The sequence below is a fragment of the Vanellus vanellus genome (genome assembly GCF_965231255.1).
Source record: "Vanellus vanellus genome assembly, chromosome: 16".
Classification (NCBI taxonomy): Eukaryota; Metazoa; Chordata; class Aves; order Charadriiformes; family Charadriidae; genus Vanellus; species Vanellus vanellus.
Genome location: NC_138921.1, coordinates 12,859,935 through 12,874,030, shown reverse-complemented (window position 1 = coordinate 12,874,030; position 14,096 = coordinate 12,859,935). Strand labels below are relative to the sequence as shown.

The window sequence follows — 14,096 nt, the reverse complement described above, 5'->3', positions numbered from 1 at the left end:
CTGAGCCCCGGTCCTGTTCTCCGTGGCTCGGGGACCGCCGCGGGCTGGAGCAGCCGGAGCAGGGGAGAGCCGGGCTGCAGGCGACCCGGGGAAGGTCAAGCTCAGTTTTCACATCCTGCCTCCGGAGCGTTTCCGCAGCTCACGAGGGCTTTCCCTGCCATGCCCGTGTCTCTCGGGCCACAGTTCAGCTCTTCAGCCATAGGAACTTCAGCTGAAAAATGGAATAAAATCGGTCTTGTCAATGTCGGTGCTCCTTCCCTTTACCCCCCAGGCCCAGGGCTGGCGGGAGGAGCCGAACGTCCCTCAAGGACTACGCACTGCCTAACAGCATCTGGTTTTCACATGAAACCAGCATGAGCCTGTGCATGGGACGGAGCATCCCATTCCAGATCCAACACTCCTCCGGCTGTTTGTTCCCTTGGCTTCCCGTCCCGAGCTGGTGCACGGCACGGGCTGCTGACAAGCCCTCGCAGCCATCCTGGCACGGCCACCGCGGTGAACTCCCGGGCACGCCACGAGAGCCAGACCGCCGGCAGAAGGCAGACCCGCGCTCCCGAAGATGTGCGTTCACGCGCAGGTGAGCAGGGCTCCACGCACCCACGCACATCCTCCTGCGCTTTGGAAGTGGAAAAGGAAAGCAGGGAAAGGGAGAAACCCAGCCAGAAGTGTTTGCACTATGACAACGCGAACAAGGCAAATATTTCAGCTTTTAAATATGTTTGGAACGAGAGAGAATGCCAACATCTCCCTCATCTTCCCAGAAATAGCTTTGAATCATTGCTGCCCTAACGCAAAGTCGTCGTCCCTCCCCCCTCCCTTCCCCACCCCACCGAATCGTTTTTGCAATCAAGAATTTTATCAGGCACAAGTTGACAGCGTGAGCAACCGCACGGCAGATGGGTGCACGTCAAACATGTCGCGGGAGGATCCTCCTACAGCTGCTGAACTCGACAACCCCCCGCCACTCGCTCCCGATGGGCACCACCGGCCTCGGGACCACGGGGGCAGCCCAGCCTGCCTCCGGCCGAGAAGGCTGCAACGAGTCAGTGAGAAACGCTCTTCTCTGCAGGGGAAGGGGGACGAAAGCAGGAGAGATGTGCGTATGTTTGTACCCACGAAAATTGTTGCATTTCACTGCTCAAACTTGAGGTTAGAGCCACTTCCATAAGTCCGCTCCTCCACGAAGCGGTTCGGAGGCCATACAGCACGTGCGGGCTCCGCACCGAGCACCCTGCAAGTCCTCAGGGTGAAAATTCTTCTTCTCATGGCAAGTCGTGTGTGGCATTTCACCTTTCGCGGGGCTGACCAAGCCACGGACCGGCACTGAGCTCTGCATCTCACTTGGGTTTTGGATAACCCCGAGCAAGCAGGGTGCTGGCAGCATTGGGATGTCCCCTCTCCGTCGGTGCTACCGCGGCTCCGCAGGATCCCTCTGCCCGGGCATTCCACGGGGCTCCCTGGCAGCCACCTTCTGCCCACCAGATGTGGGCACTGCCACAGCTGGCCAAGGAAACTGCTCCTGCAGCAGAGGTGGACAGCCAAGGAAGACAGTGCTTCGCTTGTCACTGCGTCCCCACTTGCAGACGTTCATCACAAGCTCCTGTAAACGAGCCCAGAGCTCTTTTTCCCAAGTGAAAAACAACCTCCGGCGGGGAAGGGAGAGCCCAGCGTGATCCACACCGCAGACTCAGGGGCTACGGGAGGACACGCGCCCAGGGACGGCCGACACTCGCAGCTTCATTTCGCTCTCCAGCCCCTCTATGCTATTGTTCTGCGGCAATAAATCACGGGGAGGCGCTGGAATTCAGGGCTGGTTCCTACAAGAGGGAGCCCGGGGTGCAGGAACCGAGATGCCGCCTCGCTTTTCCTTGCTAATTCCCTCGGCGGCCGGCGTGCTCAGCGCCTTTCTGAGAGCTCCACTCCTACGCATCCCGTCGGAGCGCTGCGGCTCTCCCGGTTCAAAGCACTGCTGCGTTTCCACCCCCTCCGCTCCCTTCCCCCAGCGCTGGATTACTCAATTAGAGATTATGCTTTTGCCAGTTACCTCCAAGCCAACTGGGGCCTCTGCCAAGGTCAACACAAGTTCCAGCCAGTTTCATTAATAACTGCAAGACCAGCCCACTGGAAACTCTGAGAGGTTAATCCCAGCAACAGATCAATGTTCCCATAACAAAGCCTACGGAGCAGAAGCGCCACCGGTGATTTACCAGCCAGCCCACATAGCCGTGCTGGGAGCTGCAGCGCTGCCCCTCCGAGCATCCCTCCCCGTGCCAGGGCAAACCCTGCTCCAGGAGTCCCCGGGCTCCCGCTCCTCTCCCCAGGCATATTCGGCAAGGGATGGAGCAGCTACCCGGGGACAGCTCTGCCAAGGCACCAGCCAGCGCGGCAAGGAGGAAGCCGGGCTCCCGAAAGGCCTTTCGGTTGTCCTGGGTGCTCTGCCAGCCCACAGCCGGGGCAGGAGTTAGCGGGCCAGCCAAGAGCCTTTCCATCCCACAGCCTGTTTTCCAGGAGTTTATTGTAAATTGGGCTCTGGAATGGGCAGCCAGTGTGAAATTTGGCATGTACACTGCTGGCTTCAATGCATCATTAAAAAGGCATTTTAAATGTGTTAATTCCTCCTTTTTCAATTAATTGCTTTTAAAGTTACATGAACGTTCATCAAAGCAAAATACCCTTTGCCCTAATTTCTGCTTTGCCATACATATTTCCCGGCCTTGGTGCTGCCTTTTCCAAGACTCCCCCCTTCCCTTTTCTCATTCCAGGTTTCAGCCCGTAGCACAACACAAACAATCACGCAGAAAGGCAAGAAATTAAAAACCCTTCAACAATGTAAAGCCGAGTCCAAGTCCTAACAACACATGGCTTCTTAATAGCTTTTTTCCATCAATAGTTGTTAATTATTTTACAAAAGAGGGAAGTGGCATTGTCCCTTGTGCAGATGGGGAAATCTGAGACACAGAAAGGGGAAGAGACTTACCGGGTGACCAGCGGCCTGCCAGGGCAGATGGCAGCGAGGTTCAGGTTTCCTAAGCCTCCACCCAGCCCATTCCCGTGGGACTACACGGCTCCCCGTAAGCGTATTCCTGCTGGAGCAATAGGCTACGGGTAAGTGCAGCCAGCCAGCCCTTGCGAGGGGACTAAATGCAGATCACGACTGACTCATATCCTATAGGAAGGAGCAGCAAACCACGTACGTGGTGGAAAAGCAGTCTCAGAAATGGGAAGAGGAACATAGTGGAAGCATAAGGGGAATAAGAAGAGACGGGAGAGGCAGGACTAACCTCCAGCTCTGGAGAGGGCAGAGCAGGCGCTGCTGGACCAGACGCGCGGCGCTCACCGTCCCCACGGGGCAGGATCGCACGCAGCACCAGCTGAGCACGTATGCGCAGAGACAGGGGATCGTGCAGATACGTTACTGGCCTGCTCCGGGGCCGCCTGTTTTACTCCTATCTGCTGTTACGTGATGAAGGTCCGTGACTTTCTCTATCAGAAAGAAAGCAGAAGCCACCGAGGGTCCTGGGAAGCAGGTCCCGCATCTCTGCCAAGAGCACACCCAGCAGATCCGCATCACCGCAGCTTTTCCAGCGAATCTCACATCCAGGCTCGCAGTGATTGAAAAAACAGTCCTGCTTTGGTTTTGCCTGGTTATTCTCAGCCAGCTCAAGGGAGCACCTCCTTGGAGGCAGCATCAGCCCGCGCTGGCACAGCGGGCACGGGGAGATGTCAGTTCTCCCCCAGCAAACTGAGCTCGCCGGAGCCCTCCTGGCCACGTCCAGCAGCGGGAGCACAGCACTACATGCACTGCAGCAACATCACAGCAACCCCTCTTGCAGGGAAAAAGATGCTGAAGCGGGGAAAAGCAGGCAAGAAAACAACCTTCTCTGCCCCGGCTTGAAAAGAAAGACCAGCGTTCAAGGATATGAGCAACGCGAGATTCGTAAGGAAAGGTAATATCTTTTACTAGACCCACTGAGCTTCAGCTGTGAAGCCGGTGCTTTTGAGAGGCACGCTGCCCAGAAGCGTGTCTGTTTTCTCCAGCTATAACACGCTGATCTAATAGAAGACATTACCTTCTCCTTACAGTCTAAGCCTTGCTTGGAGTGAGGCTGCAGTGATCTCGAACAGGGTAAAGGGGCCCAGCTCACCCCACGTTCCAGAGAGGTAGATGAGGAATAGGAGACATAAGAGATCCACTTCTCTTTGGGGAAAAAACCCTGGAACCTGTTACCAGCATCTGCCACATCAATTACTTCATCTGTGTTCAGAGCACAGATTGTGGTCCAAAACAAAGGCCTTGGGAACATGCAGGAATGGTGTTAGCTTCTCTCCCCTGGCCTGAAGGTTGGTACCTTTGATGTAACCGGCAGTTATCGGGGACGTGCTAAACTCACACCACCGCAGACCCGATTCTGCATCTCAGCTCCACCGCTGCTCTGAAACCAGCAGAGGCCAACAGGTACCCACTGCCCGAGAGCGACATCCATTGCTGCCGCACAGTTACATCCCGGGGGACGGTCAGGCTGGCACCCAGAGCGTATAACCAAAGCCCTACCCCTTTTATTGAGAGTTTTGTGGAGCCCTTTACTGTGCAAAAATTAGCTCGAGCTGCGAAATCACCATGAAAAGTAGTCCTGGTGCTGTTACTCTCATGAGCAAATTGAGCTCCTCCCCACGCAGTGACTGCAACGACGTGGAATGGGGTAAGGGGTAAGCGAACAACTCCTGGGATACTCTGTCCAAACAGCCACCAGCGGGTGTAGTAACCCTGGGCTCACCCGGCTTGCAAACCTGCCCCAGATAAAGCATCGAACCACTTTGTCAGGCGCTGAGTCAGCAGCACAAATGGAACAGCTAATTCCTCTCTCCGGCTCTGGTCACTGGGACCTACATCCTGCCACCACGCGTGTGCCACCGCTGTGTGCCACACGTCCTGCCACCACGCGTGTGCCACCGCTGTGTGCCACACGTCCTGCCACCACGCGTGTGCCACCGCTGTGTGCCACACGTCCTGCCACCACGCGTGTGCCACCGCTGTGTGCCACACGTCCTGCCACCACGCGTGTGCCACCGCTGGTCCACATGCAGCTTGCAGATGTGCAGAGACCTCTGGCTCTGCACCCACCTCGCAGAGTGCTTACGGGAAGGGAAGAAGCTCGTTGAGAACGGAGGACACGCAGGAAAACCACGGTGCTACACAGGCCAGTGTCCGCAGGGCTGGAGGAGAACGGGGATTAGCTGCCTGGACGGGCTGCACGGGGACGTGTTGTTTTAGGAGGTCCCATCAGCCAGGCAGAGGAGCTGACAGCAGTCATGGAGCTCAGCGCAGAGCCTCTCGGGAAGGTCTTTATCAGCTGTTCTGGATGGTGATTTACACCATCAGAGCCAAGTGCCAAATTCAACTGCTGCTGGCTTAGCACGGACGCAAGAAGTAGTTTTACATGTGTAAATAGCCCAGATTTACACGTGTCCAGAGTTTGTGGCCGAAGACCAGTCTCAGCTCTTTGTATTTTCTCTAGACCAGCAGACCCTTCTCTAACACGCTGAGGCTGAGGGCGACGCACAGATCAGCTGCAGGAGCTTTACCACGACCTTAAGGTGTCCAAAAGCAGTTTATAGACTAGTCTGAGAATAAAGCCAAAAGACTGCTATTAATCCCACTTCCCAAGCTGCAAAGGCAGATATACCTTCAGCACGGTGGTCCTACAGCCCAGACTTGCCTTCTGCTCCCAACCATCTGAACAGCACTGAGATCCTCCCAGTCTTGCAGTGAGCTCCATCAAACCCGTTCTGGAAATGGCCCCCACTAGTTTTGAGCAACTAATCCCAGCTCCACTTATGCTCTCACCAGTCAGGCTCCACTTATGCTCTCACCAGTCAGGGACATCATTTTTTTTTTTCTTCCTTCCTTCCAGACTCTGGAATTACAAATGGCTCCACTAAAAGCGTAATCTTGTCTTGATGAATTGTATCTTACGGCTTTCTGTCTCTCTCTCTTTCATTAACAAATGTTTTAAGCCTCATAAAATGCATGTAATTCTTGGAAACGTGTCACAGACCAAGAAGCAAATGCAGCCCCCGAACTCACCAACTAATGCCTCAAGAGCGGCTTTGCCTATTAGAAACAAATAGCTGAGACAATACGTGGCTTTCCGGTGAGAAGCAGAACAGAACTGCTGATGGAAATAATGTGCAGACAGAAAAGCCGTCCTGGTTTCCTCACGTCTTTGGAGAGGGATATTTTTTGTTTCGTGGCCAACAGTTTATTTTCCCCATCAGCCACCCAACTCAACATCCCCCAAGTATACTCTACAGTTCAGAGCCATCACAACACGTCCCGGTGGCAGAGAGAGCAGACTCCTGGATGGTCACAGCATCACCTCATTAAGACGAGCAGCAAAGACGGGACGCAGAAGGGCCACAGCACCTCAGAGGCACCTTTTCCAAGGCAACTCACTATCAAAAGCTAAAGGAGAGCAAGCCGATGGGTCTGGCGCATTTCTCATGGTCCCGGAGTTCAAACACAGCTCTTAAAGAGCTGCTCCATCCCTTCCAGTATCAGCTCACCATTACTAATCGGCAGTCCCTGCAGCCCTCTCCTCCAGGAGATCCTGCCAGGCCTCCCTCAGCATCTGAGCTACCTCAAAGTTAAATGTCCTTCTCACTCGAGACAGGTCAGAGGGATCTCATGTAAGGCCCACCAGGACTGTACGGATAAGAGACATCTGAATATCCCGGCATTCCCAACCGAGAGCTTTCTTGCCTGTGTGTTATTTTAGTCAGCTCCCCCAGCGATACAGCAAACCATCCCCGTCACTCTGGGTAAGGATGGGACTTCTTTTTTCATTTCACGGGACCGCGGAAGCCCAGCCTGCAGCGGCGTTAACCCTGGGCGCTCACAGCGCCGGAGCTCACGCCGGCAGCACAAGCCAGCTGCCCCCAGCAAGACTTTCCTGCCAACCCGGAATATGTCCAAGCTCGAGGTAAAAAAAAAAAAAAATCAAATACAATTTACTCCAGCAGAACATGAAAGTAAATCCAAATAGGCACCCGAGCAAGGGATTTCTCTTTGCAGCATTTATTACATGTGCAGAGGGGACAATCGCAAGTAAACAATTTGCTTTGTTAAATGAGACTAAGACAAGGGAGGCTTTGCTGGGGAAGATTATATTAAAGAATCACCAGCAACCGATTCAAACCCTTCAAACACCGATATTAAATAAAGAGAGGTTACAAATAAGAAAGGTCAAGTAAAAAATCAAATCAGGGCACAGCATCCAGAAAAGCCAGACATGACCATCCCCAATTCACCCTACAGGAGCTTCTAAATTGTTCTGGTGTATCTAATAGCCCAGTAAACGCAAGCCCATGACTGCAACAGTTACGGGGAAAGCTGATATGCTTCTGTTCCCCCAAAGCGGTGGCCCCATCTCAGTGACTATCATCAACACCACCGATGCATCAGGAACCACCATCTACACTGACTTCATGTAGGGGCTCAGAGCCTCAAAGGTAGCTCTACACCGGCCAAGGGGAACCCAACACAGAGACCCCACGCCCAGCCCCCAGCCCCGGTCGCTGTCCCCTTACCTTTGAGAGATCCTCTGTCCCTCCCTGCTGGCTCTGGTTCAGGAGAGGCGAGTGCCGCATCAGCGGGTCCTGCAGCAGATCCAGGCGCGGTCTCTTGGTTTCAATGAACTCCAAGTCCGACGGCTTGGTCAGGTCAGAGAGATAGGAATGCGCCTCCGTTCTCAGGTGCAACTCCTGAGATCTGGGGACAGAGAGAAAGGAGCCTTTAGAAAACAAACCGCCTCTGCTCTTCCCCTGCTCTCCGACCGCAAACCACTCAAGGAAGACAGGGCTCAACTTCTGCCCGTTTCCCAGAAGGGTGCATAAAGGGAGGCCGGGTGGCCCCGGACACGAACATCTCCGGTCTTTGCAGACCCAGGATGCACAGTTCCACAGCTTGGTCGCTGGGCACGGTGCACCTCTGCACGCAGGCAGAACCAGGCATCACCCGGGGGAGCAGGACGTGAGGTGCAGCGTCACCGCCATCCTCCAAGCCCAACAGGCCACCCCACTGTCCCCCTCCTCAGCACCGCCGCCGTGTCACCTGGAAAGCCCCGCTGCCATCTCCTGCCCCACCACACGTGGTGGGTGGCTGTCGCTACATCAGGGCAAAGCGAACGAGGCTGCAGGTTTGAGCCTTCCCTGTCATGCCACGTGGGTCAGAACGAGCCAAAGCTCAGAAAATCCTCAAATCTGGCCCATAAATCCCCTGGTGGCCCCTAAGACCAGGCGGAGCTCCCTTCTGCCACGTTGGGCTTATTTAGTCAAAGGTACCTGCACCGCTGCCTATATTTAGCATCTTCTATAGCAATACCAAAGATTATATGCCGGGGAAAAAATGCATACTCCTCCGTGGCCAGCCAGGAGGGATTTATTTTTCCAGGATGGGGAGGAAAGAAAGCGGCCACACGTAGTTGCACGTCTCTGACACAGACCTGGCACGCTGTAAAGGCACATTATCAGGTGATAGCAACTGCACCAACAAGTCACGTCAGGCTCAAATCTCTTTCACATGTTAAATATGATGCAGTTCGTAATACCTGGAAATGGAGGTTGGTTTTGCCTTTAAAAAAAAAAAAAAAAAAAAAAAAAAAGCCACAACACATGTAAAATATTTTTTTGTAGCTCTGTTTTTCCTAGCAGGGTTCTCTTGTGGGAATTGTAAAGGGATCCTACAAAAATACATTATACCTTTTACTATGCCCAAGGATCAGCTTTGCTGCAGCAGCTCCAAGGGTGTGTTTTTAACACTTCAGGCAGAAGTGTCTCTTAAAAAAATGAAAATAAAACGAAGCATGGGAGATTCAAAGCTTGGGAAAAAAAAAAACAAAACAACAGCTTCCCCCCCCCCCACTTTCTTCCTTAAACAAGATTGTTCAAGTTCTCCCGAGCTGTGTGGTGAAGTATCCTCCCCAGTTACCAAACAACGGCAAACTAAACAGCCTTTGAAGCTACTCGAAGGGGAGGAAGGGAGGGGATGCGTTTTGTCAAGAGCAAGCATAACAGACAGGGGAACTTGGGCATCGTTTGTCCCCCACCCACAAACTGCAACTGCTGACGTTTATTTTTACCTAGCTTAATTAAATATCTCGGAGAGGATGACAAAAAGGGAAGGATCCAGAGCCCTCTGAAGCCAGCGGGAATCTCTCCAGCGGCTGTAACGGCTCTGGACCACATCCAGAGAGAGGAGGAACCCCGGTGAAAACCACCTTCTCAGGGGCACCACCTCGAGCAAAGCCCTCTGCCCTCCCCTCCAGCAGCACACCTAACTTCACCCCACTCCAGGGAGCAACATAGGGCTTTTTCTCTATTTTTATATTTACTTTTTTTTTTTTTTAATTTCAACACGAACAGCAGGCACAAAGCATATTCAGGCCAAACTCTGCTGCTGTGGGTTTGGCACAGGTGGCCGGCGCTGGGATTCGGGCAGCAGCTTCGCTGCTGACACACGGAAACCGAATCTGGCTCATCCTCTTCCTCCTCCCCAGCAAAAAGGGGATGGGGGGGGGGGGGGGGGACGGACACGGGCACTGCCTTCGCCACGCCGCTCTCCAACCGACGAGAAAGCGAACGCGCAGCTCACGCGGCAAACTTTTCACAGCGGAACAGCTCTCCAACTCGGCGGTGGAGGGCGGCTCGCTTCACCTGCAAGCACTTTCACACTGATCCACGCTCGACTTTGCTCAGCGAGCCCTGGAATATCTCCTGGCACCGCTCAAGTTTCCCGCTGGCTCGTCCCAACGCCGCGCTGCCAACCCTGCCCGCAGCTGCACGCCGACACCGCGGGCTCTGCTGTAAAACCCACTAACAATAAGCAACTGTTGAGCCGGGCAGGTGTTAAAATATTCCGACACCCAAGGCTCTGCTGTACCGAGGCAATTAAAAATCAGATGTATTTATTTTCACTTCTTCCCTTTTTTTTTTTTTTTTTTTTAAGGCCGTATTACCACGAAGCTTCTAATTGACACAGGACAGCTCCGAGACCTCTGCAGTTGTCAGGAACCCAACACAACCTGACATGACTGCTACGCTCAGAAAAAAACATGTATTTTTACGATAAGAGCAACACTCAGCTGTACAAAGGCGGTTACTTACAGCGAGGCAGGGGCCACGCCGGGGAAAGCAGCTGCAATGTTATAGGGTGCTATTTTATTTCCATTTCCACATCCATTGGAACTGCTGTTAAACTTTATCCACTGGAATTTCCAGCCGCTCCCGAGATCGCTTTGCCCAACACAACCCGCTCAGCCTGTCCTGGCTGCAAATCCAAATGCTCCTGCTTGAAACCTTCGCACCTTTCACTCTTTACATCCACACCTGCAGCCGGCTCTTTACAACAGACTTTAATACAGCGATGACGTTGCTGTCAGCCTAAAAACGGCCCTGCCCAAAAAACCCTCCCTTGACACCGAGTTTGGGGTTTTGCTGCATTTTCCAAACAGTTCCCACCTGGCTGCTTTATTCCAGAGATTCCTACTTTGCTGAAGGGAAAGAGTGTTTTTAATTGCATGTGAGCTATGCATGATTAAACGAAAGAAACCAAATGCCAGCGGTAATTATGAAGTGGGGCGGGTTAGTCCTCACCCGGAGCTCTTCGCCACAAACACTGAACTACTTAAAAGCCGCGGAGCGGCGTGAGATCTGCTGACGCAGCCGGGCTGGGAGCCCAGGGCTCGCCCCGACGTCCAGCCATCCGCGCACAGCCCCGCTTTGGGCAGGTCCCAGTCCAGAAGACCAAGATAACCCAAGATTAGACCTTTGGTTTATTACTAATCTGACAAACTAATCGCACCCTACCAGCTGCAGAGCCGCGTTACTCATTCACCCGGGGCCGTTTCCTCAGCAGAGTCGCACAGGGCAGTACGAAGGCGTGAGCGGATAAAATCCTACAGCAAGCGCGGGGCATCTGCGACTCGATCCAGTGCACGCGGGTCATCGGGACCTGGAAAAACATCTTCGGCTGTGCTGTACCTACACAAGAACCAGCTGAGCAAAAGATGGGCTGAATGGGGTTGACTGCTAGCTGGGTATAGAGGAAGCTGAGAGCATCTCTCTCCTGGGAGAGAGGATCAAATGAGACATCCTGAGCTGCCCTTGGAGCTCGTAAAAGCAGCCCCGATGAGATCTAAATGGATCTTACCTTTATCTTCATTACTTTGCTGAAGCCAAATCACAGGGAAATGAGCAAATACGAACTTTTCAGGAGGTCAAAGAAGACTCTCCCACCCCACTAGCCCACCTCAGGAGCACACTGCCTGGCTCTTTGGAGCAGCACAACTCTCCCCTGCTCTTCCAACCTTCCCGGTTCTCCATCAGCTGAGCAGCAGAAGGCGGCAGGAGGAGGAACAACTGCTATTCTGCGACATCCAGCGAACCCAGCTTGACTTCACGGAGACGTGCCTCCTGCACCAAGGGCTCAAAACACCAGCAGCAACTCTGAGCTGGCTCCCACCCACTTCCCAGCAAGGGCACATTTTAAGTTTTGCTCCCATCCGCAAATATCGTTCCCTACATCATGGGGCCAAACAACATAACCAGGCTGGAAAACTGTCTCTCGCCATTGCTTGGAACCGGAACCAAGACAAACGATCGCCTTGCTGCAGCTGTTTATCTCCTCTGGCTGACACGGTTTGGTAGGAAACTGTCTCCAAAAATAAGCTTTAAAAAAGGTCTCCAGCCCCCACAGGTACAGACAGACAATAAAATGCTTTTGCGAGCGAGTAATATAGAAAACCATTAGTGTTGAAGTGAATTATTTATAGCCAAAGCTAAGATTTGTCGGAGGTTTCAACAACCACTTTACGGCTAATGGTAGCCAGAGTGGGAGACCAGGCAAATTGAGACTTGTTAGAGAGAGAAACTGGAGGGTTTGTAGGGGCAAACCTGCCACCAGGCAGCTAGAAAACCATGTACAGGGCCAGCTGATACATTCCCTCTGTCATACAGGTGGAGAGGGAGAAAAACCATCACGACTCCACAACAGAGGCCACAGGAAGAGCAGCCTGTCTGGGTGAGGAAGGCGGAGCTCCCATGCCCTCAGCAACGTCTGCCAGCACCGGGACTGAGTCTTCACAAGCCAAAAGGTGTGGGACAGCCCGGAGCAGGGTGCTTGGCTCACCATGTGGTCCAGCTTAAGGAGACTCCCAGGTCCTCACAAGGTCTGACTGAGCACCTGTGACCAGATGGTCCCACGAGCATCCTCGTGATGCTCCGGCTGTGCGTTCCCACACAAGGGCAGGTAGCTGTGCCTCAGCCGCCCTGCGCAACCCCCTCAGCCAACTTCTTCCAAGCCAACTGCAATTTAGATGAGAGCAGATGCTTTATTTAAAACTTGCATATTGAAGATCTTCACACACGGAGGCTGAATTATTCATGGACAGGACCAGCAGAAGCTTTAACACTGTGCCACACAATGGCACTGCCTCACTCAAGGAGGAGAAGGAATATTTGTGTCCCTCCACAAGCTCTCCCACATGCTTTCTCCAGGCATCCAAAACCTGGAGCACCACAGGAAAGTCCTCTTGGCCATCCTGGGTGGCTGGAGCACTCCCTGAACTAATGGCTTCAGGGACATCCCACGTTCCGCCAGGCCTGCTGCATACGTTGCAAGATCACCTTTCCTCCCTCCAAATAAATCTGGTTCAAGATTAAGCACGGGAAAGTCGGTTCACAAACTTTTACCCCTCCATCCCAGCCAAGGCAAAGCCCAGGTTTCCCCTCACACCTCCCTGCCAGGACACATTGGCCCATTCCACTAAGCCTTGTGTCTCCACACCTCCTCCGTGGAGCCTCGGTCACCCTCTGTGCCCACCCGTGGATGTGCTCGCAGCTCACACCGGGGCAGAGGGTAGCTGTGAGACAAGGCTTGTCACCAAGTGTCTACTCAGCAGCATCTGCCCTTTCCAGTAGTTATTTTCCCACATTCATTTACTGGGAGGAAAAAAAATGCAGCTCTCAGAACATCATTTCAGGTGTGATATGACACAAGGATGTATGGTTGCAGGGATTTCAGCGGCACCTCCGCTCACTCCCGAGAAAAGGGTCACCTTTAAATATGGAAACTTAATTAAAGACCATAAATAAAATCAGATCAGTCACGCTGTTAAATCAGGAGCAGTTGGTGCCATTTGGCCCAGCACAGATGAAGACCGAGAGCTGCACGTGATTTCCAGCGGCCACGCACACTGCCCCGGCTTCCCACCGCTCCCCGGGCTCCTCAGCCAGCAGGATTAATCACATTCAATAAGCACAGTAATTAGGCCTGCTCTCATGCTATATTGCACATGGCTATCTCGGATGGCTGCAGAAACACAGCAGCTGCTTAACGTATCCTAAATGTCATACTCCAGATCAGCACCGGGCAAACTCTTCAAACTCCTCGTGACTGCTAAGCAGAAAGACTCTGAAAAAGGAGCGTGGTCTCCTGAACTGGGGAAATAATCTCCTATGAAAACAGTGACTCATCTTACGCAGGATAAAGGTGGAATATACTGTGTTAACGTGCATACGGCTTATTTACAGCCACATTTTCTGCCAGAGAAGCCATTATCCACCCCAGCGTTCCTACGTTAATATGGAACCTCACTCTAAAATCCTAACACACATGAGAAGTCAGAAAAACCCAATTCCTTGATTTTTCAGACCCCTCACCCCACTGGCACCTGCCATTTAACACTCAACCCAGCTTTTCTCAGTTCTTTTGTGGACCAAGATACATATATAGAAGAGGGGGGGGGGGAAAAACCCTAATCCTTGTCACCTTGCCAGGACATTCCTCTGCAAGTATTCACGGTACGACTTGTACCAACAGCAGATCCTGAAATACTTCTCTTCGCTCCTGCAGTCCAGTTGGCACAGCCAACCGAACAGGCTAAGGGGAAGTCTATGGATCCTTCCAAGAAAAATCCTGCTACCAAAAAAAACACCAAGGAAAGCAGCACATCTCTGCAAAGAGCCAACTTTCCCTATAGCAACAGATTCAGAGTGGTTCAAGTTTTCCTTCCTTCTTCCAAGCCAGAATTGCTGCACAG

At 52.9% G+C, this 14,096-nt stretch overlaps 1 protein-coding gene across 1 annotated transcript in view; it reads right to left on the bottom strand.

Annotated features, from left to right (window-relative positions):
* The window catches only part of NCOR2 (nuclear receptor corepressor 2), a 258,054-nt gene that overhangs the window by 150,023 nt on the left and 93,935 nt on the right, over positions 1–14,096 (bottom strand). Inside the window, exon 4 of the mRNA XM_082491424.1 lies at positions 7,588–7,768. Coding sequence (XP_082347550.1) covers positions 7,588–7,768 — 181 coding nt within the window. The remainder of the gene's footprint in view (positions 1–7,587; positions 7,769–14,096) is intronic.